We start from the raw sequence: 22,522 nt of genomic DNA, 5'->3' as shown, positions 1-22,522 counted from the left end.
TGACAGCAGCCTTCTGACCTCTTAGTTGCCTTTGTAGAAAGGGTGGAAGAAAAATTAAGCTTACTGTCTGTCAGATATGCACAAGAACTGAGGCTTCTGAAAATTCCTGAAGGGTAAAAGTCTTTGAGACCCTATGAGTCAATTTGTCCTTTTTGGAAAGGAAGCATCTCAAATTTAATTTTCCTTATGTGTTAGAATCAGGAAAGACCCATACCAGTCTTAACCTGCCTGCCAGACAGTTCTGACAGAAATGGAAATAACCACATCTGATCTGGTCTCTCTCAGCTGTTTCTTACCAAGCAACAAAAAACAAGACAGCTACAGCTGTAAGAGGGAAGACTTAATCAGACCAGAAAAGAAAATCAAAAATATTTTTTATAGTGGTTAATGAGATTATTCACTGTGACAGCCTTCTCTCACTATGTATTTCTATCCAACCAGTATCACTAAGTGCTCTCAACCAGAATTTAACTGCATAAAAACATTAATTTCATTTTTTAAAATACTTGAAATTAAACAGAAATGCTTACCAATACTGGCATGGTCAACAATTGTATCCACATCTTGCAAACCCCATTTCTTATAAGCTAATGGTGGAGGTTGAACATTCTCATTGCCAGATGCTGCAGCTGACAAAAGTCAATAAAGCACACAAAAATTTCTACTGAGTCAAAGAGAAAGCATAGCACAGAGGAAAAAAAAAACACCTGATGCAATCTGAAGACAGAAAATAACTTAGTTTTAAGTTAACATGCATTGGAACATCTGTTAAAATGGCTTTTTGAAATACTCACCATTATCAAATTAAAACATTTTAAAAAATTAACTGAATAGAACTACACATGATACTCCATCATAAATACATTTTGTGTATTCACTAGCTATTATGGTATAACACTGTACAATTTTTAAAAGCAACTACAATTGATTTCTGTGGTTTGGGCATGTTTAAGTGGAAACTTCTCCACCCAACTACTTGCAAAGTCAGAACACTCACTAGATACGTAACAGTGGGAGGTGAGAACAGTGGTAAGACTAAACCATTGAGTGTCACTTTCAAAATATCTATTACCCGAAATATAGATGAACAAGAATGAAGGAAGATACAGCACTCCAGCTGCAGATATTGCAACAAGCTTTGAGTCCTTCTCAACACCATCCTTGTCCCATCTATCACACAGTACTGTCACATAATTCTCCTCCACTCCCTGGAAACTGAGCTTGCTTCCAAATAAAGAGTATGAACAGGCACTGAACTGAAGGAACAGGATCAAAGTCTGCACAATCCAACAAGGTATGAAAAGCTCTTAGACATGAACACAAATAGCAGTGACCACCACTGCCATCATCACAGTATTATCACTTCCTATAAAGTCTTTCTTGGGAAGAAGAACATTCCAGAGACAGTGACATACTCAGAAGCACCTCAGCAGTATGCAGGGGCTTAATGCCAGCAGGCAGCTGACCACCACACAGCAGCTCACTCACTCACTCTTAGTGGGATGGGGAAGAGAGTCAGAAGAGCAAAAATGAGAACACTTGTAGGTTGAGATAAAGACAGCATGCAAACAAAGCAAAATAATGAATTTTCTTTCTTATTTCACATCAGCAGGCAGTTATTTAGCTACTTCCATGAATGTAGGGCTTTATTACACATAACAGTTGCTTGGGAAATCAAATGCCATAACTATAAATATTGCCCAGGTTTTATTTCCAGGAGTATCATCATATGGCACAGAGTATCTCTTTGGTCAGTTGGGGTCAGCTGTCCCAGCTGTGTCCCTCCCAGTTTCTGGGAACCCCCAGCCTGCTCACTGTCAGGGCAGTGTGAAAAACAAAAAAAGCCTTGACACTGAGCAAGCACTGTTCCACACCACCTAAAACATCAGCATGCTATCAGTGCTGTTTTCATCACAAATCCAAAACACAGTCCCATACCAGCTACTAGAAAAAAACAAAAACCAAAAAAATTAACTCTATCCCAGCCAAAACCAGTGTACAGTATTATGGTGAGCATATAGAAGACAGTCAATACTACTTGGACAATCTGGGCTCTGGGAACATTTTCTGTAAAGGAAGAAACATCCCTGAATGCAGTAGGTGTCAATGTATTGATGAACAAGCAAGGAAGATCTAAATTCCACCCTGATTTTATATTTAATCTAAGCAAATTTGCTAAAAAATAAAGAACTATTAACAGATTAAAAAATAAGCATTTCCCTTTACACATACCTCTTGCTACCTGATTGCGACATGCACGAAGGGACTGGAAGAGGCTGAAGCCATCAATTGTCACAATTGCTGCTGGGTACAAGATACTTAGTTCCTCATTCTGGGGAAAAAATGACAAAAAGGAGACAAAAAATAGATCACTGCTACTGTTAGAACAGCTTATTTTCTGGCTTTTTATACTATTAACTACACAAAGATGAGGATTACATCCAGAGAGTTAATATTGAACAAGCCACAGGCAACAGACTAAGGCAAAACTACAGAAATTCAGTATTAAACTCTCCCAAAAGTGTTTTCTATTTTAATCATAGTTTTCTATTTTCATCTTCTTTTAATAACCTCTTTGTTTGCTTTATATATCTTATGGCTTACATAAGTTACAGCAGCTTTTGAAGGCGACAGAAAAACAAATTCATCTAGAATGTAAATATCACAGTTTTAGAAAGCCAAATTATGAAACTCAATTAATGCCTGCCTGAATTACCACTTGGGCACATAAACGTTAATCTGGTGATACATAGTCAAGAGTCATATTCCTTAATGCTTCTGTATTTCAAAACTGATCCCAAAAATGTCACACTAAATCATGTATTTGTACAAAGCAAACTTGGAAATTTTTTGTGATTCTGTTCATTTTCCACATAAAGCTTGCCAACTCAGTCAAAAGCAAAGAAAGCTGCCTTCTTTACTAAATAGTCTGAGTTCTGCAGAGCCTTCTCTACAGGAAATACTCATAATGACATGGAGGCACCTAGCCCTATAAATTTTATTTTAATTTCCAGCTATCTTCTTTGTGAAATAACTAAGATAAGTTCTTAAGAATGAGTATGAATAGCTCTTGGCACCTGTCAAGATACATTTTTTCCCTTCATCAGTGCATTATGATGTTTTTTTGCACATAAATTAATAAATAGAAAATGAATGAAATGAATTAATCTTTGCAAACAGAGAAAAATAAAACAAATCGATATCACTAACACTCCAAAAGACATTCTGAATCCTCAAACTGTACAGGCATGAATACATCTAGAACAAGAAATCAAGGGTCTCTTGTTCTAAGGAATTGTCCATCCCATCAAAAACTGGTAAAGGACACAGAGGATTCACAGAGAAGACTCCCTTCCATACCCCATAACATCGGCACTTCGCTTTTGAAATAATCTGACAAAACCTGTTCTGTGACACCAGGATGCCTGGGAATTTCATAGGTCCTGCACTTTAGCTGTAGGACAGGATCTTCATTCAAAAGCTGTGCAAGAAGCAGTACTCCACTCTAGAAAAGAAAGGATAAGAAGCATGAACATTTCAGTCCCTTTTCTTGGGGAAGGCAAAAAGCACAATCTGCAGGGACCAAAGTTGAAAACACCCAGATGTTTATGCCAAGAGCTCCCTTTTCCTGCCCTGCTGAGAAACGCACCTCGGTGTAAAACCGAACGTAGCCAGAGGTGAAGCCAACCACGATGCACGTCCAGTCAGGGCGGCCTGTGGAGCTCCTGTTTCACAAAGATACATTCAAGTTAAAAAAAAATCCCACTCTAAGCCAGACACAGAAAAGTGTCATGTAAGGACATTAGTGATGCATATACATCCTTACCTCTTCTGACTTGCCAGTGGAACGCACAATACGCTACTCACGCATTCACTAGAAACAGAAATACAAAATTAGTGGTTTCCCTTGTTGTGAAATTTTACTTCATGCAAGAAATCTTGCCATGTCAGCACTTTGAAAGTTTTAATGATTTATTAATGCAGCACACCATGTATCAAATTCACAGTTAGAATCAAAAAAAGTCCCTTCATTTTAAAGACATCTTCAATTACAAGTTCAAGAGTGCCCAAACAGACTTTTTGTACCTTGTTAATGCTGTCTTTCATAAATCACAGAATGATTATTCTGTCACTACTGCTCAACAGATTCAAGCTGAATTTCATGTGCCTAAAGGTAAATTATTTCTTCTGATCTATAATGATCTGTCATAAAAAAAACACTTTGTTTTTTTTTTAAGAGCTAACTGAACCATACATATCAAAATAAATTTTTGAAATATGCAACTAGGTAGATTTTATATCCACTGCATTTCAGTGCCTTATAATTTGACAGCATTTGAATATGGTCTTCCCAGTTAATGTAATAATTGAGCATGCCCAATGACAGGCAAAGCATGCAGAAGGCAAGCAGATGAACAGGCCTCAATATCTCAAATCAGAGGTTATTTAACTGTTACCATGATACAAAATTTTACACTGTCTAGGGAAACAGAAGCAGTACAAAGGTTTTATAAGACAGCATAGAAGTCAAGATGACATCCCAAACAGCACTTGAAGCATAAATGCCAGCAGTACTGTTTATTTTAATTTTATTTATATATATGTATATATATACATTTCAGGTCACCTTCATTTCCCAAAGTATGGTTAAATAAGCATGGTAGTCAAGTAGAGACAGAAAGCTTTCTAAATGCAAGGTCAAGATGAGTTGCAATTTCATTAAATCCTCAAAGCAACATTAAATATCTCAGTGACATCTCATCTTGCAACAGCAAAGCTTAGCCACCACAGAACATTCTCAGTTGAAGGCAACTTTGGAAAAAGAAAAAAAAAAGACCAAAAAACCAACCAAAACCAGTCAACTCTTGTGACAATTCGACAGTAATTAACATATTAATGCCTCCACAGAATGATAAATCAAAATGTATTGAATATAAGTGTCCCTATCTAAACAGAGCTACCTGTTTCATAGGGTAGCATCCCTCAGGGCTGTAACAGTAGTAAGAAACAAACCCTCAAACAGAATTTTATTTTTTTTTAACAAAAGATGTCAGGGTAATTTCAAACACATAGCAACAGCAGTTTTATAAAAAGATTATGATTTTCACAGATTGGAGAGAAGCTGATGAAGTCAACACCTCCTGCAACAAACAGAAGGTAGAAGGCATCAGGGAGTATGTTCAAAGCAGACAGCAACTCAAGGCTGCAAATGTAACAGCAAAGTGCAAAATCTTATTCCATATGGAGATTCAAAAAAGCATCTGTCTGGTTATTTGAAGATAGATGAAGCAAAAATATTGTATAAATACCAAATGTATGACCGAAGCAAATTTTCCAAGTCCCTAAGTGACTTAGAGCCCAAAACTATATTTTGATCAGAGAGGTGACTGTGCTTGTTTGAATGAGGTTTGGAAAATGAAGAGAAGTATTTCTAGAACAACTTCATATATTTCCAATTGCAACATTCCCTAAGAAAATTTCATCTACTATAAAAGATTTTTCAAGAGTACTTTTTTTCCTTCTAGAACAAGAATTTATAAAAAGCATGTCTAAAGTACACACAAATACACTGATTTGCAGAGAACCATTCTTTTAATTTGCAAGAACTTGTTCTGTGATACTACACAATACACAGGAGTGAGCTTTGCAGATACTGTTTCTCATGAGCCATGTTACTGTATTTGTTTCCAATGCTAATACACATAAAACCACAAAAGCACTCAGATGAAAGGAAAAAGAGTACAAGTAAAAAGCAGATTACTAAATGCTAAACATGAAAATAACATCTTAAATCACAGCTGCATTTCAACACTTACCCTTCTTCAACATTCAGAGAGCCACTCCAGCCAACAGCATATTGCATTTCTTCCTTTCCCTTGTCACTGTGCTTCCATTTAGCTGCCATGAAGAATAAAGACACCATCTATAAAACCCCAATGTTTTGCATTTCACAAATGTAGCTCTAGTTTTAATTTTTCTCTTTAGTACAATACATCCTACCACGCTTAGATTAAGTGTCAATTACAAACCTTGAAGAGCATAAAAGTAAAAAGTGTTTTCTAAAGGACTCATATGTTTTCTTAAAAATTTACATGGAATAAGACACTAAAATTTTGAAATAACTTTGTTTTGTTGAAAAATATTTATACAGTAATCCATCAAATTTTTATAGGTTCAATTCAGGAAACAGTGATCCTTAGGAAAGTACTAAGCAAAGAAAAACTTCTGGGGACACTACTGAACACAAGCTAAAACAAATAGAAAATTTTAGTTTTAACTGCCAAAAAGAACATAAGTACCCCATATTAAATCTGACAATCTTTAATCATTGCATCATAATTCAAGGTTAGAAGACACCATACTTTGTTATTCACAGGGTGCTGTTACAGCTGGCATTTGATTGTTGAATCATCTCCCAGGTGTCAATGGATAACCAAAACTAAATTAGTGTTGTGTGCTATTTGTCTGACACCTAAAACCTGATGCGCAGGGACACTTCTGCCCAGTGGGGGACAGTTGTCACTGTGAAGTTCATCAGAGGCAGTTCTCCAGAAATTTAAATCACTCCTTTATGCTCGATCCAGTAAAAACTTCATGAGGAGTACTGCTGTTTTTCCAATTTTGATGACAAATTAGCAACTGGTCTACAGCAGGTTTGGAATAGGCAGCTTTGCAGGGAATGACAAAGCAGTACAACTCAATAAAATCTGCCCAATTATGCAAATCTGAGTTTCAACACTGATTTTTTGTTTTAAAATGCCATAATAGCTCCCATATCAGGATGTTTCCCTTCATCTTCCTCACATGTCACTCACTGCAAAAGACCAGAACCCCAAACAACAGCACATCTATAAACAGCAGCATGCTGATCAGTGTTCATAAATTTGCAGTGACACCTTTAAAAGCTTCCAGAGCCCTACTTTAGAGTAAAATACAAAGCCACCTATTGTTCAAGATGATATTCAAGAATTTTCTATCAAAGGTTGAATTTCAAGAAAATTCACATTAATACTCCTTTCCAAGAGTGATACTGGCTTAGGTAATTTTTTAAGGGATTCTTACTGAGAAAAATTAATGTCAGTATCTCTGAGCATTTTAAAACAACTCAGTAGTTATAACATGTATGCATTTTATGTGACAAAATAGTTTCCAAAAGGTCAAAACACAACTGAGAAGTAAAGGCAAAGCAACTTATTTGACAAGCAGCACCTAGAAAATGCATGATGTGTACTATAATATACTTCAAAATTCTTGAAGGTATGACTTGGGGGATAAACAGATAGGAGTGGGGCAAACAAATTTTGCTCTGGTTACTATCAAGTGTCCTGGCATAAACGCTCAGTGGAACGGATACTCACGCACTAGAAAGACTGCTTTCTGTTCATTAGCTATTACCATCAGGTCATTGGTTGGTGACAAGGACAACACACAGTCCTGGAGCCAGTAATTTCGCTGGTTCTTGGTATTAGATTCCTCTTCTTCCTACAGGTAAAGCTTTAGTCAATGTATGCAACAATTTTTAGACACAGCAGAACTTGCAAGACCAATGAGAACAATCTGGCTTGCCCTCCATAGCAGTGCTGAATGGACTTTTTATTACTGACCACATCACTTCAGCTCCAACTTGCATGAAAAGCTCTGAGAAATGCATCAGCCTTGCACTAATTCTATGTGTTTACAAAACAGAAAACAAAGAAGTACTCATCACCAGCTCTACTCAAAATCATCTCCTTTTAAAGAGACACTAGGAGAATGAGATCTACAGTTTTAAAATCATTGGTTAGAAAGTGGAGAGAATCTCTTTAGTTATTCTCATTACAATCCATACTCAAAATGAAGAATTTATCCAGGCTCGTACATTGACCAGCATTAAGCAAATACATGCACCTATGAAGAAGGTAACTAAGCTGGTATTCACATGGCAACAGGTATCATGTGCCTTTCCACAAAATAGTTTCACAATGAAACAATTCCAAACTACATAGTGCCAAGTTTTAAAGGTATCAAGATGCGTAAGTAAAAATTTAGATACCATCCTCATATATAAGAGCAAAAAAATTATATCTTTTTTCCTTGGGGCAACAAGCCAAATATTTTATTGTGGCACCAACAAAGTAGCTCCTGCTAATCATAGTTCAAAGTCAGGAAGTAACAGCCTTGGAGTGAACTGCTGCAAAGTCTCAGAGTTCATACTCCTGGTTAGTTAGATCCATCTTCTTATCCAATCACATCACAGCAACACGCTTCCCTTGTCCACAGAGTCCATTTGCACTTCCATATCCAACCCTACCTCCTCTTAGCTCTGCAAAATATTACTCCATCCTTAATATCTCAAAGCAGCTATGCACAAATAAAAAAAACAACTTCAGTGTGATCATTTTCTGATTCATTCAATTTATTCTGTTACAGTAAAGTTGCATCCACTTGAAAATCTGCCCATTTACTCCCAGCAGAAAAATAAACATCGAACTGTAGGAAGAATTTGCATGTCATGCTCTTAATCAGCTATTCATTGTATTTATTTCCTTGCACCATAAAAACGGTCACTGTACACATAGAAATATGCTGTGTATCCATGATAAAGTCTACATTAGCACACTACAAAAATTGTTAACTACTGTTGTCCACACACGCTCCTAATTTGAGTAAGAGAACTTATTTTCATGTGATTTTTGTCTGTTGATGGATGCCAAATTTTTTAGCAACAATTTTCCCCTATTTACTGGCAGTTCTCAAGACTTTACAAAAAGGCAATGAAGTTATCTGAGATACTTGTGACAATTTTAACTCCTCATGGCAGAGATAAATGTGTCATGTGCAAAAACACATAAGCAAAAGCCAAAGAAAAGCCTTATATTAATTTTTAATGTCATGATTTTCAGACTGAGGAAAAAGAAACAAAAATTAAAGACTTGTCAGAAGATTAAAAGGAATTACAACAGCATTCCAGGCAGAAAATTTAAAATTATCTGTTAGCCTGAACAAAGAACTTGAAATACGAAGACATAATACATGACTATCTAATATTAGCTAAAAAGACAAGTTAAGGGTTAAAACAGGAAAAGCACGGAACTTGTCAAAACAAACTTAAAGGTGAAAGACAGAATTATTAAAATCTGCATTTAAGAAAAGATATCATCATTCCTACAAAACAACTAATCAGATCCATATAAGGAAACCTTATAAAAAACAGAATTTTTTTTTCATTTTCAATGCTTTTTTAATTTTCAATTTTAGTTTTCTCAGAAATTGCTATGTTCCATGAAATAGATACTTGTCCAGGGCACAAGTAATTCCAAGAAACAATGAATCTTCCACAGCTATAATGCAAATTAAGAGTTAAAAGCTTTAACAAGGGAATTGATTGCTATATTTTACCAATAATTCTCACACACTCACTTCGCTGTGTGTTCAGACACACAGACTCCTGTATTGATAATGCTCCTACACAAAACAACCTCTTTGCTGTGTATGACAGCAAACCCTTTCAGAAGTTTGGCCTGGAATCACCGGTAACTTCAGAGGAAAACATGCAAGTAAAGGATGCAAGAATGATGTGAACCACCTGGCACAAAAGTGTGACATTTTAAAGGAAAGAGTGAAAAATTGAACTATTTCAATTTAGAAATGCCTGCTAGTTCTATCACATTATAACAAAAGTAGAAAACCAAGTATTTGTTCCACTCATTCAGGAAGTTATAAACTTTACAGTACATCTAACAAAGATGTGGCTTGAGAAACACACTCATTTCATGACAATTAGAGTGCAGCTGAGTACCCATCCTATTTAAAAGGTTTTATACCCAGTCATTCCTGACAGTGTCAGTGATTCATCTCTAGGAGACATCATGCTCATTTCAATTTGTCTGTCACCTCAGCTGAAAAATCTGTTTCTCTGCTGGATAGTCACAAGGATACTGTCCAACACTTGGGCATCCTTCTTACACACTGAGAAAAAGATGGCAGAGAAAGGGTTTGTTAGTGAGATGAGGTCTGGATTCCTCAGAGCTCTTAGAGGGAATTAATCAAGTAATTCTGTTGAGATGATTCATTCAGGTGCAAAGGATTTCTACAAGCCTCACTGACATCTCATCAAGTCAGCTGGCAGTTGGAAGGCTCAGCCTTACAAACAATTAACAGACTAGCCCTGCTACTCTCAGTTGAACAAGCTGTGCAGAGGAATGTTTTTCCCCTTTTAAAGAGCAATTGTGCTGTTCCATCCCACATAGGTAGTTTAAACCCTCCTGCAGCACCATCCACACATCACAACATAAAAGGAGCATTAGTGATCCTTATGAAGATATCTATCATCTACTTAATTCCAGTAATTCATTATTTAGGATTTTTTGATTTATATTAATTCATTATTCACTGCCATGCCCTACTGTTTCTGACTGGCTACAGCACAAAAAGGATGCCCCCAGGGTGCAGCAGCACAGGAAGATGTGTGTATACTTTGGTGAGAAAAGCCCTACAGAACACAAGCATATCAGCAATTATTATAATAGGTAACATCCAATTTATATTTAGAAAAAAACTACAGGAACAAGGGACAAACAAGCAGTCACATTTAAAACACAAATCAAGACCTTTCTTGCCCAGGTGACAGTTACACAGGAGGAAAAAACCAAAACACCACATGCACAAACTAATGGAAAAGTCTTCTATAATAGGGAAGTTAGCAATAAATATATATATGTATACAAACATACATACATATGAACTTACAGGTTCATGTAATTCTGCCTCATCCCAGGCTCCCCAGCCACCATCTTCCCAGCTTGTTGATTTGCCTGCTTTAAGTGAAAAAAGACTTGTCACAGGAGTACAGCATAGGCAACAAAATTATCATTTCACTTTCCCTACTAATGCATTACAACTTTTTTTATGACAGATACTAAAGGAATTCTGCTGAAAGAATCCTGAAGTTTCTTCTTTTTCTGTATTTTATTTACTTCCATTTCTGACAGTATGGAAGAATACTAAGAGGAGATGTACCCAAAATACAAAAGGGAACAAGGGTACAGGGAAATTCATCTGTGACCACAAAACATCTGAGCCCAGAATAATGTAGATCCCACCAGAAAAACAAAAGCTGAAGGTTTGGCCTCTGATGAGAAAATGAGCACAAGGATCTTGGTCATTCACATCTTTGCATGACAACAAAGAGGAAAACTAATGAGACACTGATCAGTTTCAATTATGTCATTCAGAAACCTCAGAGTAACCACAAGCTCAAAAAATACCACAAACACCTGAGAAAACAGAGATTAATCTTTAGTCGTAAGAGTGAATGTGGAAGTTCTTTTTTTCACCTAAAAATACAGAACTTGAAATAAATTGAAAAGCCATTACAGACATTTAGTAGTAGCAGATGTACAATTCTCAGACACTACCACCCCTGGGACCCTCAATAAATCAACAAACATCATTGTAGTTCAGTAGAGAAGCCAAGGACTGCTTCCATCCAAGAATACACTAGAGTGGAATCTGAAGCAGTAATACTGACTCCAAGAGTTTTCCAAGGATTTCTTTCAAGCTTTTCCATTAACTGTTGTCGTGGCAAATTTGACCTTAAGAAGAAGTTTAAGCATATTGTCTCAAACGAGTTTAAATTTAGTTCTAAGCAAGCAAGATTCTGCCATTTTGGAGGGCCAAACAGTACAGACAGGAAGGTTTGTATCAAGAACAATTTTATTTGTTCTAAAAATGTTTGTTCTAAAAACGAGTTCTAAAAACTCATAGTTCTGTTACCATCACGCAAGGAAAGGCTGAACAACAAAACAGAAATCTGTAATCTCTTTGTATAGGTAGATTTTAAATCTTCTGTATGGTTAATGAAGACAAAAACCTTTTGAAAAAATATTTTCATTTTAGACATAAACTTTTCCCCAATGCTGTCAAGAAGGTATTTTAGGAGGATGTAGAAGACATAATGCCCACTCCATTTTACCTCTGTAAAATGGAGAAGTCTGTACCATCTGCAAAATGGGCAAGCCAAGTAAATATAACTGCACAGCTATTTCAGACATCACTATATAAGCAACAAGCCTCCAAGGGTCACAGTCTCATCTTGCATTTGAGGTTGAAAATTTTTGCAGTGTACAAACAGACAAAGGAAAATTATGGTAAATACTGTTAAATATAGTAACCACAAGAATAAAACAGTAGCTAACATCAATGTTTAGATTAAGATAGCTAATAAAACTCTACTTCTGTTTGCATTTTATTATCTAAAAAGATTTTTTAAAAAACCCCTTCCTATAAAATTCGTGGAGGAAAGAAATCTATCCATGTGCCATGGTCCAGAGAGAAACAGAACCATATCTAAGAAACACAGCTGGGGCCAATGTCTTCCCTGCAGCACAGAGCAGACCAACCTTCCCAAGAAACCTTAGCCACTTCAATTCCGAGACTGAACACCCACAACATAAAACTGCAGCTGTGAGGATTCTTGCTGCCTCTGTGAATAGCCACAATTTTGTGGTAGTTGTCATCATGCTGGGATGATACTAGATAAATAAAAAAAGATGGGAAAATGATGTAATGGTGAGTCACCATTCCACTGACGAAACTGCAGATATCTTTTGGAACTGTGTGTGGCCTGCTCTGCAAAGCCAGCACCCTCTCCAGCTTACAAGCATTTACAAGCCTGCTCCTTCATATCCATCCTCCACATTGGATAGATCAGCCCAGAATGTGCCATCGTATGTATTTCTCAAGGCTTGCATCCATCTTGCCCTTCTTCTGCACATTGTTTCTTATTTTAAGAAGAAATAAAATTAAAGTAGTTTTCTTATTCATATCATTCTTATTATTTTGATTTTTCACCTATGCAATGAATAGTGAAGCAAGGCATTAAACAACAGACAACAATCCCTGGAACAATGGACAGAGGAGACACTGTCAAAATAACTCAAAGCACCAGTTATTCACCTGTGCCAAAGATTTATAAACTATTCCATGGAGGCTGCCAGCTTGCACAGCCTTTCCCACCCACCAGCATTTGAGGCGGTTAGTCAAGTCAAAGTCTAAGTCCACAGGGTCCAAGTTCTGTTATGATAAAGATTTAAAAAATCCCCCATCATTTCCTTTAGTAACATTACAGATCGGAACTAGCAACTGTGGAACGTAACACATTATCTAGTGACCAACACCTAAGCAAGACCTAAATAGTTGCAACACGATCATTTTTTCCAGTCCCTTTTCAGGAAAAAAAAAAACCCTAAAAATAAATCAAACTTTCCTGCACAAATCTCTATTTCCATTCAACTCTATCTCTGACTAGTAGCAGATGTCTTATAAACAGAGATTACTATAGAGATTGCAAAAATAAAAGTTCATCTACTCGATTTACATGAACCACTTAATTCTTTAATTTGAAGTATATAGCATCAGCACATTTAAAATTTAAGAGCTGGTTTAAATGCTGCACATGTGCAACACTGGTATTAAGGCATAAGAGAATTCATTTAAGCACATTTATCTTTAAACATAATACCCACAAGAACAATTTTTACCTATAAGCATGCTTTGTTTAAAAGACAAGAAAAGAGAAGAGAGGAAAAATAGCAACAGATCTAGACCACCGATGTCTAACTGGCATTTAACAGGTCAAATTCAATATGAAAGATGTTTTTACTCACTTCCCAAATTACAGAATAGACAACTGAGCACAGAGAAATGCCTGTGCCCTTCCTTCTACAGCAGCACCATGACCTGGAGCAGGCAGCTGAAACGTTTTCTTCCTGCCCTCCCATTTACATTCCAAATCCATGCAGAAGGTTACTGGAGGCTGCAGTTGGACACATGCAATGAAGTCCCATCCATGCTTTATGAATATAAAACATTACTAGGTAATAGTGCAAGAAATGATTGCTTAACTGTGAGAGTTGCAGGTTTTCTTCAACACATGTTTACTGCAATTCTGATACCACTGGATTGCATAATTACAAAAGAAATAGAAGCAGTTTCTTTTCTCTTCAGGTCAAGGAATCTTAGAAACAGCTTAGAATCCTCTTGCTGCTCAGGAACCATAGAGCATTTATTCCCAAAGCTCCTCCAACATGAGGACTGACAAATACATAAGGCTATTTTGCCAACATTACAAGGAAGACTCTCTGGAGATTAGTTTTATATTTGTTCTCTCTTCTCACTTCAGGAATCCTTAAGTGGGGTAAAAAACCCCAAAAGCACAACTAAGTTAGTCTCCTAATCACAAAAATAACCACTTGAGCATTTTTTCTTCCTTAAGGAGGTCACAATTGCTTTTGACAAAGTAAAAAATTACTAAATGACCAAATTAAAAATAATCCAGGTACTACATAGATTTTTTTTTTAAAGTAATAGTGCAAAGTTCCATGGCTTACAGTTATAACTTAACCCCAAAACCAAAATTTGAAATACCAGAGGGGAAAAAAACAAAAGCCATAGGAAACAAACGAAACCGATTACATACAAAAAAAAAAGTATTCTATACGTTTTCTCAGATGCAAGCAATGCCTTAAGTTAGAGCAAGAAAGAATGAAGGCTGTGCTGTAAAGGAGATGTCACAGCAGCAAAAACTCAGGTGAGAAGATAATATGGATGAAGTACTCTGACAGCATCCTCTCACATATGCTGAGAGCATATAATTTTACTCTTCCCCATATCTGAGATTGACTGCTCCAGATGCAACCCAATTCATACAGAGTGCCTATTTTAATGACCCTTTACAGCAAAACTGAAAGAAATAAATACTATACATAAATACTACAAGCTGGAAAGGGAGGATCTGATTAAAGAGGCAATAAAAAGAGCTAGTAACAAGAGTATTCAATAGGAATATAACTGATTCAATAAGATTGATATGGAAGCAGTTAACAACAACCCTAATGCTAAATGTAATCTAGAATTTCATTTTATAATGTTTTTTTTTTCTTTGTAACCTTGTTGGCAACTCTGAAATAAAAAGCCTGGCCATCTGTACTTCTGAACTAAATCAGCTGATCCAGATAAAGCAAAGTATACAAATCAAAAAATGTTGTTTAGAGGAACTGAGCTGAAGAGCACTTTTCAGGCTGCTGTCAATGTAACAAGGCAGGATTTTGGAAAGGAGTTTCTCTGACAGGATTAAGCCATCATGTCTACTGCAAAAAGAAACAGTAAAGTGACACCTTGTAGCTCTGAGGAAGCCCTCAGGTCAGGGGATCAATTTTTTTCTTCCCCTGAATAAGAACAAACTCATTATCATAAATGGAGATATCATTGCTTGGGAACTCTCAAGGTCAAGTTTGGGTTTGTTGGCTTTTTTCCTTATTAATTTCCTTTAGGTAACAGGAGATCAACACACCTGGGAACTAAAAATATCTTCACATCAAGAAAGTACTAATTTTTCTGATTCATCTTAACACACCCACAGTTTATCTAGCAGCAGTCCTTGCTGGTTATGACACTGAATTGCTGTCATCAAGCCTATAAAATGTTTTAAAACACAGTTCAAGCTGTGAGTGTACTAGAAGAACAAAGTCACCCAGTGCTCTAAATAAATCGTAGTGAAGATCTTCAATTTATAAAGATTATACAAAATTTTATCTGTCTTGCTCTACTTTCTGTTCTGTTCAGGTAAACATCCATTAATTACTTTCTGAATGCTAAAATTCTGTCACACCTGCAAAGCTCTATCACATATTGCAGATAAAATGGATTTTTTCCTTCATATGCATGCCTCTATTTTAGACAGCTTTACAAGAGAGCTAACTGTTAGAGCTGTTTCCTGATCCAGCCAATAGCAGCCCAAAACCTCTTCAACACAGCAAGATGTCAAATTAAATGTGATGCAAACACTTCCTATTCCCAGTATTTGCACAGTTAGAACAGCAGTTTTCAGAGCCACTTAGACACCACTAGGCTCAGGCTCCACAGAGGAGCTGTGCCTCATTAGCAGCATTACTATTCCCAAGACTCTTAAATTCTCATGCTTAAGTTCTCCTCATTAAAATACGAAAAAGCACTCCAACTTTTTTTTCCCTAAAGAATAAAGATATAGCAACTCCATATGAAGCATCTTTAACCAGCTCTCTCTGTAAGACCAGGTTTATTTACTTAAAGCACGTGAGCCAAGATCCAACACAACACCTGTTATTCTATTCTAATATGGACAATAAAAAGTAGCTATATTTTGCTTCATGGCAGATCAATGGTCAGCTCAAGCAGTCCATGAACATTTCTTACATTATTCTAGCATGGCATCAGTGGCAATTTTAACAGATGATTGCATAACACAAGCACAAAGCACACAAACCCTTCCTTTCCAGTGTCCACTGAGTAAGCAGGAAACAGGCACCTGCAGAAGTGACTTCACACAAGGCTCAGAGGAGGAGGACAGCGTTCTTTTCCTCCCAGTTTACCAGACAAGTCTATCCTTGGCACAAACAATGCAGCCTGTTGGGCTACAGGAAAAACTTAAGTGAAGTTGTAGTTGATAGGAGCTTCCCTTCATCTTGTTCTACTGTAGAATGTGTTGAAATGCTTACCTGTACAAAGAAAGGGGAAAAAAAAAAATCAAGTCCCCTTGGAATAAAAATCCAGATTTTTTTTTATTTACCTACACCTGTATTTTTAATATATACAACACTTTGCTAAGCCTTTCAAGTTAAATTTGAAGTTAACAACCTCAATTAAATTTTATATAAACGAAATATAGTGATTTAAATAGAAGATGACAAGTTACAGGTTTTTTACACAAATTAAAGACATCTAATTTAAAAACTGGACTAAAGTCACAGTATCACACTGTGATTTAGAAATGTATACTGTCTGCATTTTCTGAAGCAAGCAAATTCTCTTCATTTAAAATGTTACTGCATAAATGCTTTTACAATAATAACCCTACATTTTATTGCAGCAAATACACTCACAGAAAATACTTTGGTTAGTTCTGTTAGAACTAAAATATGGCCCAAGTTAAAACAGCATTAAAAACTTCTTTGCTCTATAACTAAGAAACAAAGAAAGACAAGGCCTACAGCCTCTACTAAAAACCCTAAACCCCACACATTGAAGATTCCAAAGGCACCTTTTCAAAAACATTTGTTATCCAAAACCTGACAGGAATTATTGAAACTTCTGCTAAGCACTTGAAAAATTAAGTTATGACTAAAATAATTTGTTAACTAGATTGTTCTTTGTTAAATAAAAATATTTAATATATATTTATTTCCCTAAGGTAGCCATAATTTTTAACTGCTACCTTTAAATACTAGCAAGAGTTTTCACACAAATGAAGCATAGCTTTAAAAAAAAGAAAGTAAATGAAAGATTCTCATCCTCACTTAAAAAAAAATACTTAAGAGTTTTGACAGGTGTTTGCTGGTATTTATATAATTGTTTGCATAAAAATAGTGACAGTTTAAGTTGAGAACTAAAGTTTGATTTCAGAGCAAATTAACATCTTCTTTGCTGAACTTATTAGCATTAAAAACCTAGAATTTATTTTTCCCTACAGAGTAAAAATCTAAAACCAGACTAAAATCCAAGTTTTTAAACATGCAACCTTATGAAACTACTGTTTTAAAACAGTACATTCTGTCAACAGAAGAGTTTTTAGCAAAGCATTCCCTGATAAAAAGCACAATTTCTTCACTTCTAATTTCAGATACCTCGGCAAGTTGGAGCAGCACTTCCCCCTTGTCAAACACAAATGCATCAAGAATTTCTGCTTCAAAAATCACTAAGTTACAACCTTCTGTCTAAACCACTTTGGGAACTCTCACTTGCTGACATTTATACTTATTTATCCTCAATTATGAAAACAGATGTAGTAGCAAAAAATTACAGGCACAAATCCAAAAGATTTCAATGAATCTAAATGAGCATTATTTTGAAAAACACTCACTTCTGCCTCAATGACTGAATAAGCAAATATAAAAATAGTCCAGAAGACAGCCAACTCATTAAAATGGAACAGCAGCCATGCATCTTCTTCACTTCTATTATTTTGGTAGTTTTACAATATATGAAATATTTTCTCTTTATGGCTGCCATTTGATAAATCCACTCCAGTAAAATATCCAAGTTATTTTACAAAAACATCTCTCATGTACCATCAAATAAGAGAAAAATATTTTGATTTCTTTCAATGCCTACTTTTAGAAACACAAACACATTCCAATCCTTTGCTTTTATCTTCAGAATTCAAGAGATACTAACAGAAGCCTTCTGCTTCCAGAATCTCTCCTTTAGATACAGATGATACCAGAGAAAAGCCATGTGAAATTGTTATGCATTTTTCAAAAACTATTAGAGTTACAAAACAAGCAGCAGCAGAAAACTGTCTTCCACCAAAAGTTTTGCACACAGAAGTTTTAGTGGCAAAATTAACTAGCTGAACATATAATGTACTTTTAAATGTTTTTAACAACTGTTGTGTCATTTTTTAACAAGACCTGTAGTTACAGGATAAGGACCAATGGCTTTAAACGGGGAATGGATTTATATCGTATATTAGGAAGATTTTTTTTATATAATAAAGAAGATAAGGCACTAGAACAGGTTGCTCAGAGAAGCTGTGGATGCCCCATCTCTGGAAGTGTTCAAAGACAGGCTGGATGGGCCTTTGAGCAGCCTGGTCTGGTGAAAAGTGTCCCTGCCCACAGCAGGGGGTTTGGACTAGATTAACTTTAAAGCTCACTTCAAACACAAACCATCCTATGATCTCCCCTCTTCTAATTCCCCCACAGGCATTTTAAACTTTTAAAATAAGCACCTCGATGTTTTCTCTTAAAGCTCTGTCCACAGCTTGACGGTTTTTACAAGCATCCTCATTAACCTCTTCAAACCCTTCCCTTCTCTACTGTTGCCAGAAATCAAAAAAAACATCAGCCAGATATAGTTCGTATATTTTGGGGGGGTTACACCTATATACACACACTGTACAGTTTTTACAGTATGCTGTAACAAATACACAAAACAGTGTTTCAATTCCCTGTGTTTTTTGCCCTGGGCATGGATCCGTTGAGAACGCAGCTTCCTTGTCAAGCAGCTCAGCCTGCACTGCCTCACACAGCAGAAACCTGGTCCACAACTTCAGACTGATATTGCTTTAAGATTCGTTGTCTTAATTTAAGCTGCCACGCTAAACCTTTAGTACACTTTCAGCACGTTCTGCATTCCTTGATAACCTCGCATGCACAACGTGTGCTGTCTTTAGGAGAGCGCCTTCAGACAGCTGCACTCCCAGCAAGAACCCTACAAACTTCTAAAGTTCGGGGCACGCAGGGTCAGTGGCCAAAGAACTTCACCTCCACACTACGGGATAAGGAGTGACACCTGCGAACTGCTGTGCACTTGAAACGTCTGGACGCCAGGAAAGTCTGACTTTACAGGTGAAGATGTGGCAGCTACGGCGAGACACTCACCCCGCACCACAGCAGCGACCCCGAGCACTCGGCTAACACGGCCACCCCAGCGGGCCGGGGCTGGCAGCGCGGCGCCGAGCGAGCGCAGGGCCCGCAGGGACAGCCCCGCGGCCGGACGGGCCCCGCGGGGGCGGCGGGCACAGCCCCGCACCGGGGGCAGGACTCACCGCTCTCCTTGCCGGCCGCGGCGCTGCCCTGGCGGCGGTGCGGGCTCAGGAAGTCGCGGGCCAACTCCAGGTCCTGGAAGTGGGCGAAGGGGACGAGGGCGCAGGACATGCTCCCGGTGCCGGTGGAGCCGGAGCCGGAGCCGCGGCCGCCACCCAACCCGGAAACGCTCGGCCACTTCCCTCCGGCCCGGCGCGGCCCCGCGCATGCGCCGCCCCCGCGGCACGGAGCGGAGGGCGGGGCGGGGCTTGGAGGGAGGTGCTGAGGGAGGAGCGCTGAAGGCACCGCCCTCCAGGGCACCCCACTGCGATGTTTAATCGCACTTTCCCTGAAGAATTTCCTCCCGGCGTCCGGCCTGAGCTTCCCGTGGCGCAGCTTGAGGCCATTTAATCTTGTCCTGTCGATAGCTGTCTGGGAGAAAAGTGCCATCGCCCACCTTCCCACAAGCGCCTCTCCAGTAGCTGTAGAGAGCTATGAGATCATCCCTGAACATCCCTTTTTCCAGGCTAAAGAACTCCAACTCCCTCAGCTGGATTTTACCATCTAGACCTAATATTGAACTAGCACAGCCCAAACCCCCCATGTTACTCTGATGAATAGAAAACACCTTTTATGATTAGTTGAGAACGGGGTTTCTTTCAGTCTTGATTGCTCTTGCAAATACAAAGCTTTTATTTAGATTTCATGTCAACCCATTTCTTTTCCTTCTCTGGACACTGCAGCATCTGAATGACAGCAGCAATTATGATGACTGAGATTTGCTGTGGAGTGACATTGGTACAATGCTGACAGCTGACCTGCAGCCTCCAAAACCTCCTCTTCAGGTAAGGAATAAAAAGAATGTATGGGAAGAACACCAAGGGATGTTTTCTGGACCCCGAAGAAATACAAATTCCCCTAGGTATAAGACTTGACAAATTTTTAATGGATCTTACTTGACTAGCCTTTATGTGTGTACACACACACACACACACACACACACATATATATGTATATAACAAGTCTGTTTCTTGTTTTCTCACAGGGCTCTTTTATGTGATAGATAGCAATGTGTGTCTAGCACATAGCAGACATAACTGAGAAAAGCAGAAATAACTTTGAAAGTCCAAGTTATTCTGCAAGTTTAGTTTGTCATCTAGGTCTTCTACGTAGTCTTTAATTACCTTCTAAGAGTAAACAAATTTTTATTAAGAGAAGTTTCATGCCAAAGTGGGCTCCAGTTGGATTGTCCTAAAGGCACAGACTGCAACAGATTATAAACTCCAGAAAATCTATTGTGAGATATGCAAAGAAACTGGCTTTAATTTACCCTGATAACTTTTTAATGTCTTCAGCTGTTCTATTTTGTTGTAGTGATGTACTGGTTTAAAACCCAGCAGGAAAGTTAACCCCACTGAACTGCATCTCCTCCTCCACCCTCTTCCAACAAGTGACAAAACATTAGCAGGAATCATAATTTTACTGAAAAGCTTGTTATAAATGCAGTACCAATAAAAGAGGGCACAAAAGTGGCCCACAAGAGGGTATTCAGCATGGAACAAACACAAACACTTCCTGAAGAGAGAGAGCCTGGCATTGTTTCCTTTTCCTACCTTTAATATAATTGCTTTGATATATTGCACTATACTACCCTGTACTATACACTACTAGTAGTTTTAACTTTTGTATTGGTTATGATCTTTCATGTAATAATACGTCACAATGAATAATTCATTCTATATAAGATATACCTGAGGTGGCAGCAATGGGACTCTATGGTGGCCATGGTGGCTTTATTCTGGGCCATGGTGCTGAGCAGCCATGCAGTCCCAGCCCCTTCCATGAGCCTGGCAAAAAGATGAGGAGCTTTCTGCTTCCAGCACCCCAGATTTCCTGCTGATACAACAACCCCACAATGAGGTAGGTGGTATTGAATTAAAGAGTGCTAGAAACTCCATCTGTCTTTTCCTCTGTACCCAGGACAAGTAATCAGGACTCAGTAATTTTGCCCTTGGCAACTACAGGAACATTTTGTGTTTGCATTTCAAACCTGTGGCTCCTTAGGCGATATACAGGTTAGACTTGAATTTAAGCAGATGAAAAATCCTTTGGTTGTCCAAGAGAGAGTTGTTCAATCCTGTTTTTCCGAACAAGCGTAGAATTACATGATGTGGAGTAATAGGAAGGATACTCTTCAAAAACAAGGTCATAGTGTGGAAAAAGTTGAGACAAGAGGCTGGTAAATTTGCAGATGCTCTAAGTAAATATATAAAACCTGTAAAGAAAACTATATAATGACATTTTAGAATTGTAATATGCACAGTCACTAGTAATGTCAACTGAATTAATAAAGAGTATGCAAGAAACTAAATTAACAACATGGTTTGTCATTCTTTAGTGAAGTGCTCATCACATAATGAAAATTTTCCTCATTAGAGAATAGTGAACAGTGTAAGACTGTCATATCCCTGCCTGGTTTGCTGTACATGAAGACTGTGAAAAATGCCAATCACTTGGTTTTTAAAATTTTTAAAGTTTAATAATAATAAAATAGTTATAAAAATAGTAATACTATTAGAGTAATAAAAATTTAGAGTTAGGACAATTATAAGACAATAAAAAGCAAAGAATTACAGACGTCCGGATGCTCTCGGGCCCTTAAGCCCGATAAGCATGCCTTGTGAACAAAGGAATAACCTTAAAAGCAATAGCCTGTTGCATATTCATACATCCAACATGATGCATAAATTCCTTGCAAATTAAGAGCTTTTCTGGTTTTTGTCAATTTCTTCTCCTTAATCCCTGTGGTTCCATAAAGATGAAGAGAAGGTGGAAGAATGTTTGTCTTTTCCAATAAGGAGGCTGTAACTCTTTATGGGCCCCGTCACTGCCATCTCTGTGCGAAGAATTTCTTGATTATCTCATCTCTTTCTTGAGCTAGTTGAAAAGTATCTTACATAGTATAGTTTCTATTTTAACAT

The 22,522-nt window shown here is 37.5% G+C and overlaps 1 protein-coding gene across 7 annotated transcripts in view; it reads right to left on the bottom strand.

The window, feature by feature from the left end:
- RAB3GAP2 (RAB3 GTPase activating non-catalytic protein subunit 2) overlaps positions 1 to 19,708 on the bottom strand; it is a 42,904-nt gene extending 23,196 nt beyond the window's left edge. For 2 of the 7 annotated variants that reach the window (XR_008436567.1, XM_053974721.1), the window contains exons 1-9: positions 19,565 to 19,708; positions 10,717 to 10,796; positions 7,359 to 7,482; positions 5,817 to 5,898; positions 3,827 to 3,874; positions 3,650 to 3,725; positions 3,404 to 3,505; positions 2,233 to 2,332; positions 531 to 629 (exon numbers count right to left, since the gene is read on the bottom strand). Coding sequence is in view for 6 of the 7 variants with exons in the window: in XM_053974721.1 (XP_053830696.1) it covers positions 531 to 629; positions 2,233 to 2,332; positions 3,404 to 3,505; positions 3,650 to 3,725; positions 3,827 to 3,874; positions 5,817 to 5,898; positions 7,359 to 7,482; positions 10,717 to 10,796; positions 19,565 to 19,673 (820 nt within the window). In the remaining variant the exon portion in view is untranslated. Of the gene's footprint in view, positions 1 to 530; positions 630 to 2,232; positions 2,333 to 3,403; positions 3,506 to 3,649; positions 3,726 to 3,826; positions 3,875 to 5,816; positions 5,899 to 7,358; positions 7,483 to 10,716; positions 10,797 to 19,564 lie in introns of those variants that run through there. The other 5 variants (XM_053974723.1, XM_053974724.1, XM_053974722.1 and 2 more) reach the window with 5 other exon arrangements.
- Positions 19,709 to 22,522: the final 2,814 nt, after the last annotated feature.

The sequence above is a fragment of the Vidua macroura genome, chromosome 3, assembly GCF_024509145.1.
Source record: "Vidua macroura isolate BioBank_ID:100142 chromosome 3, ASM2450914v1, whole genome shotgun sequence".
NCBI classification, from domain to species: Eukaryota; Metazoa; Chordata; class Aves; order Passeriformes; family Viduidae; genus Vidua; species Vidua macroura.
The sequence above is the reverse complement of the archived record's forward strand: the minus strand, read 5'-3'. Positions and strand labels throughout refer to the sequence as shown.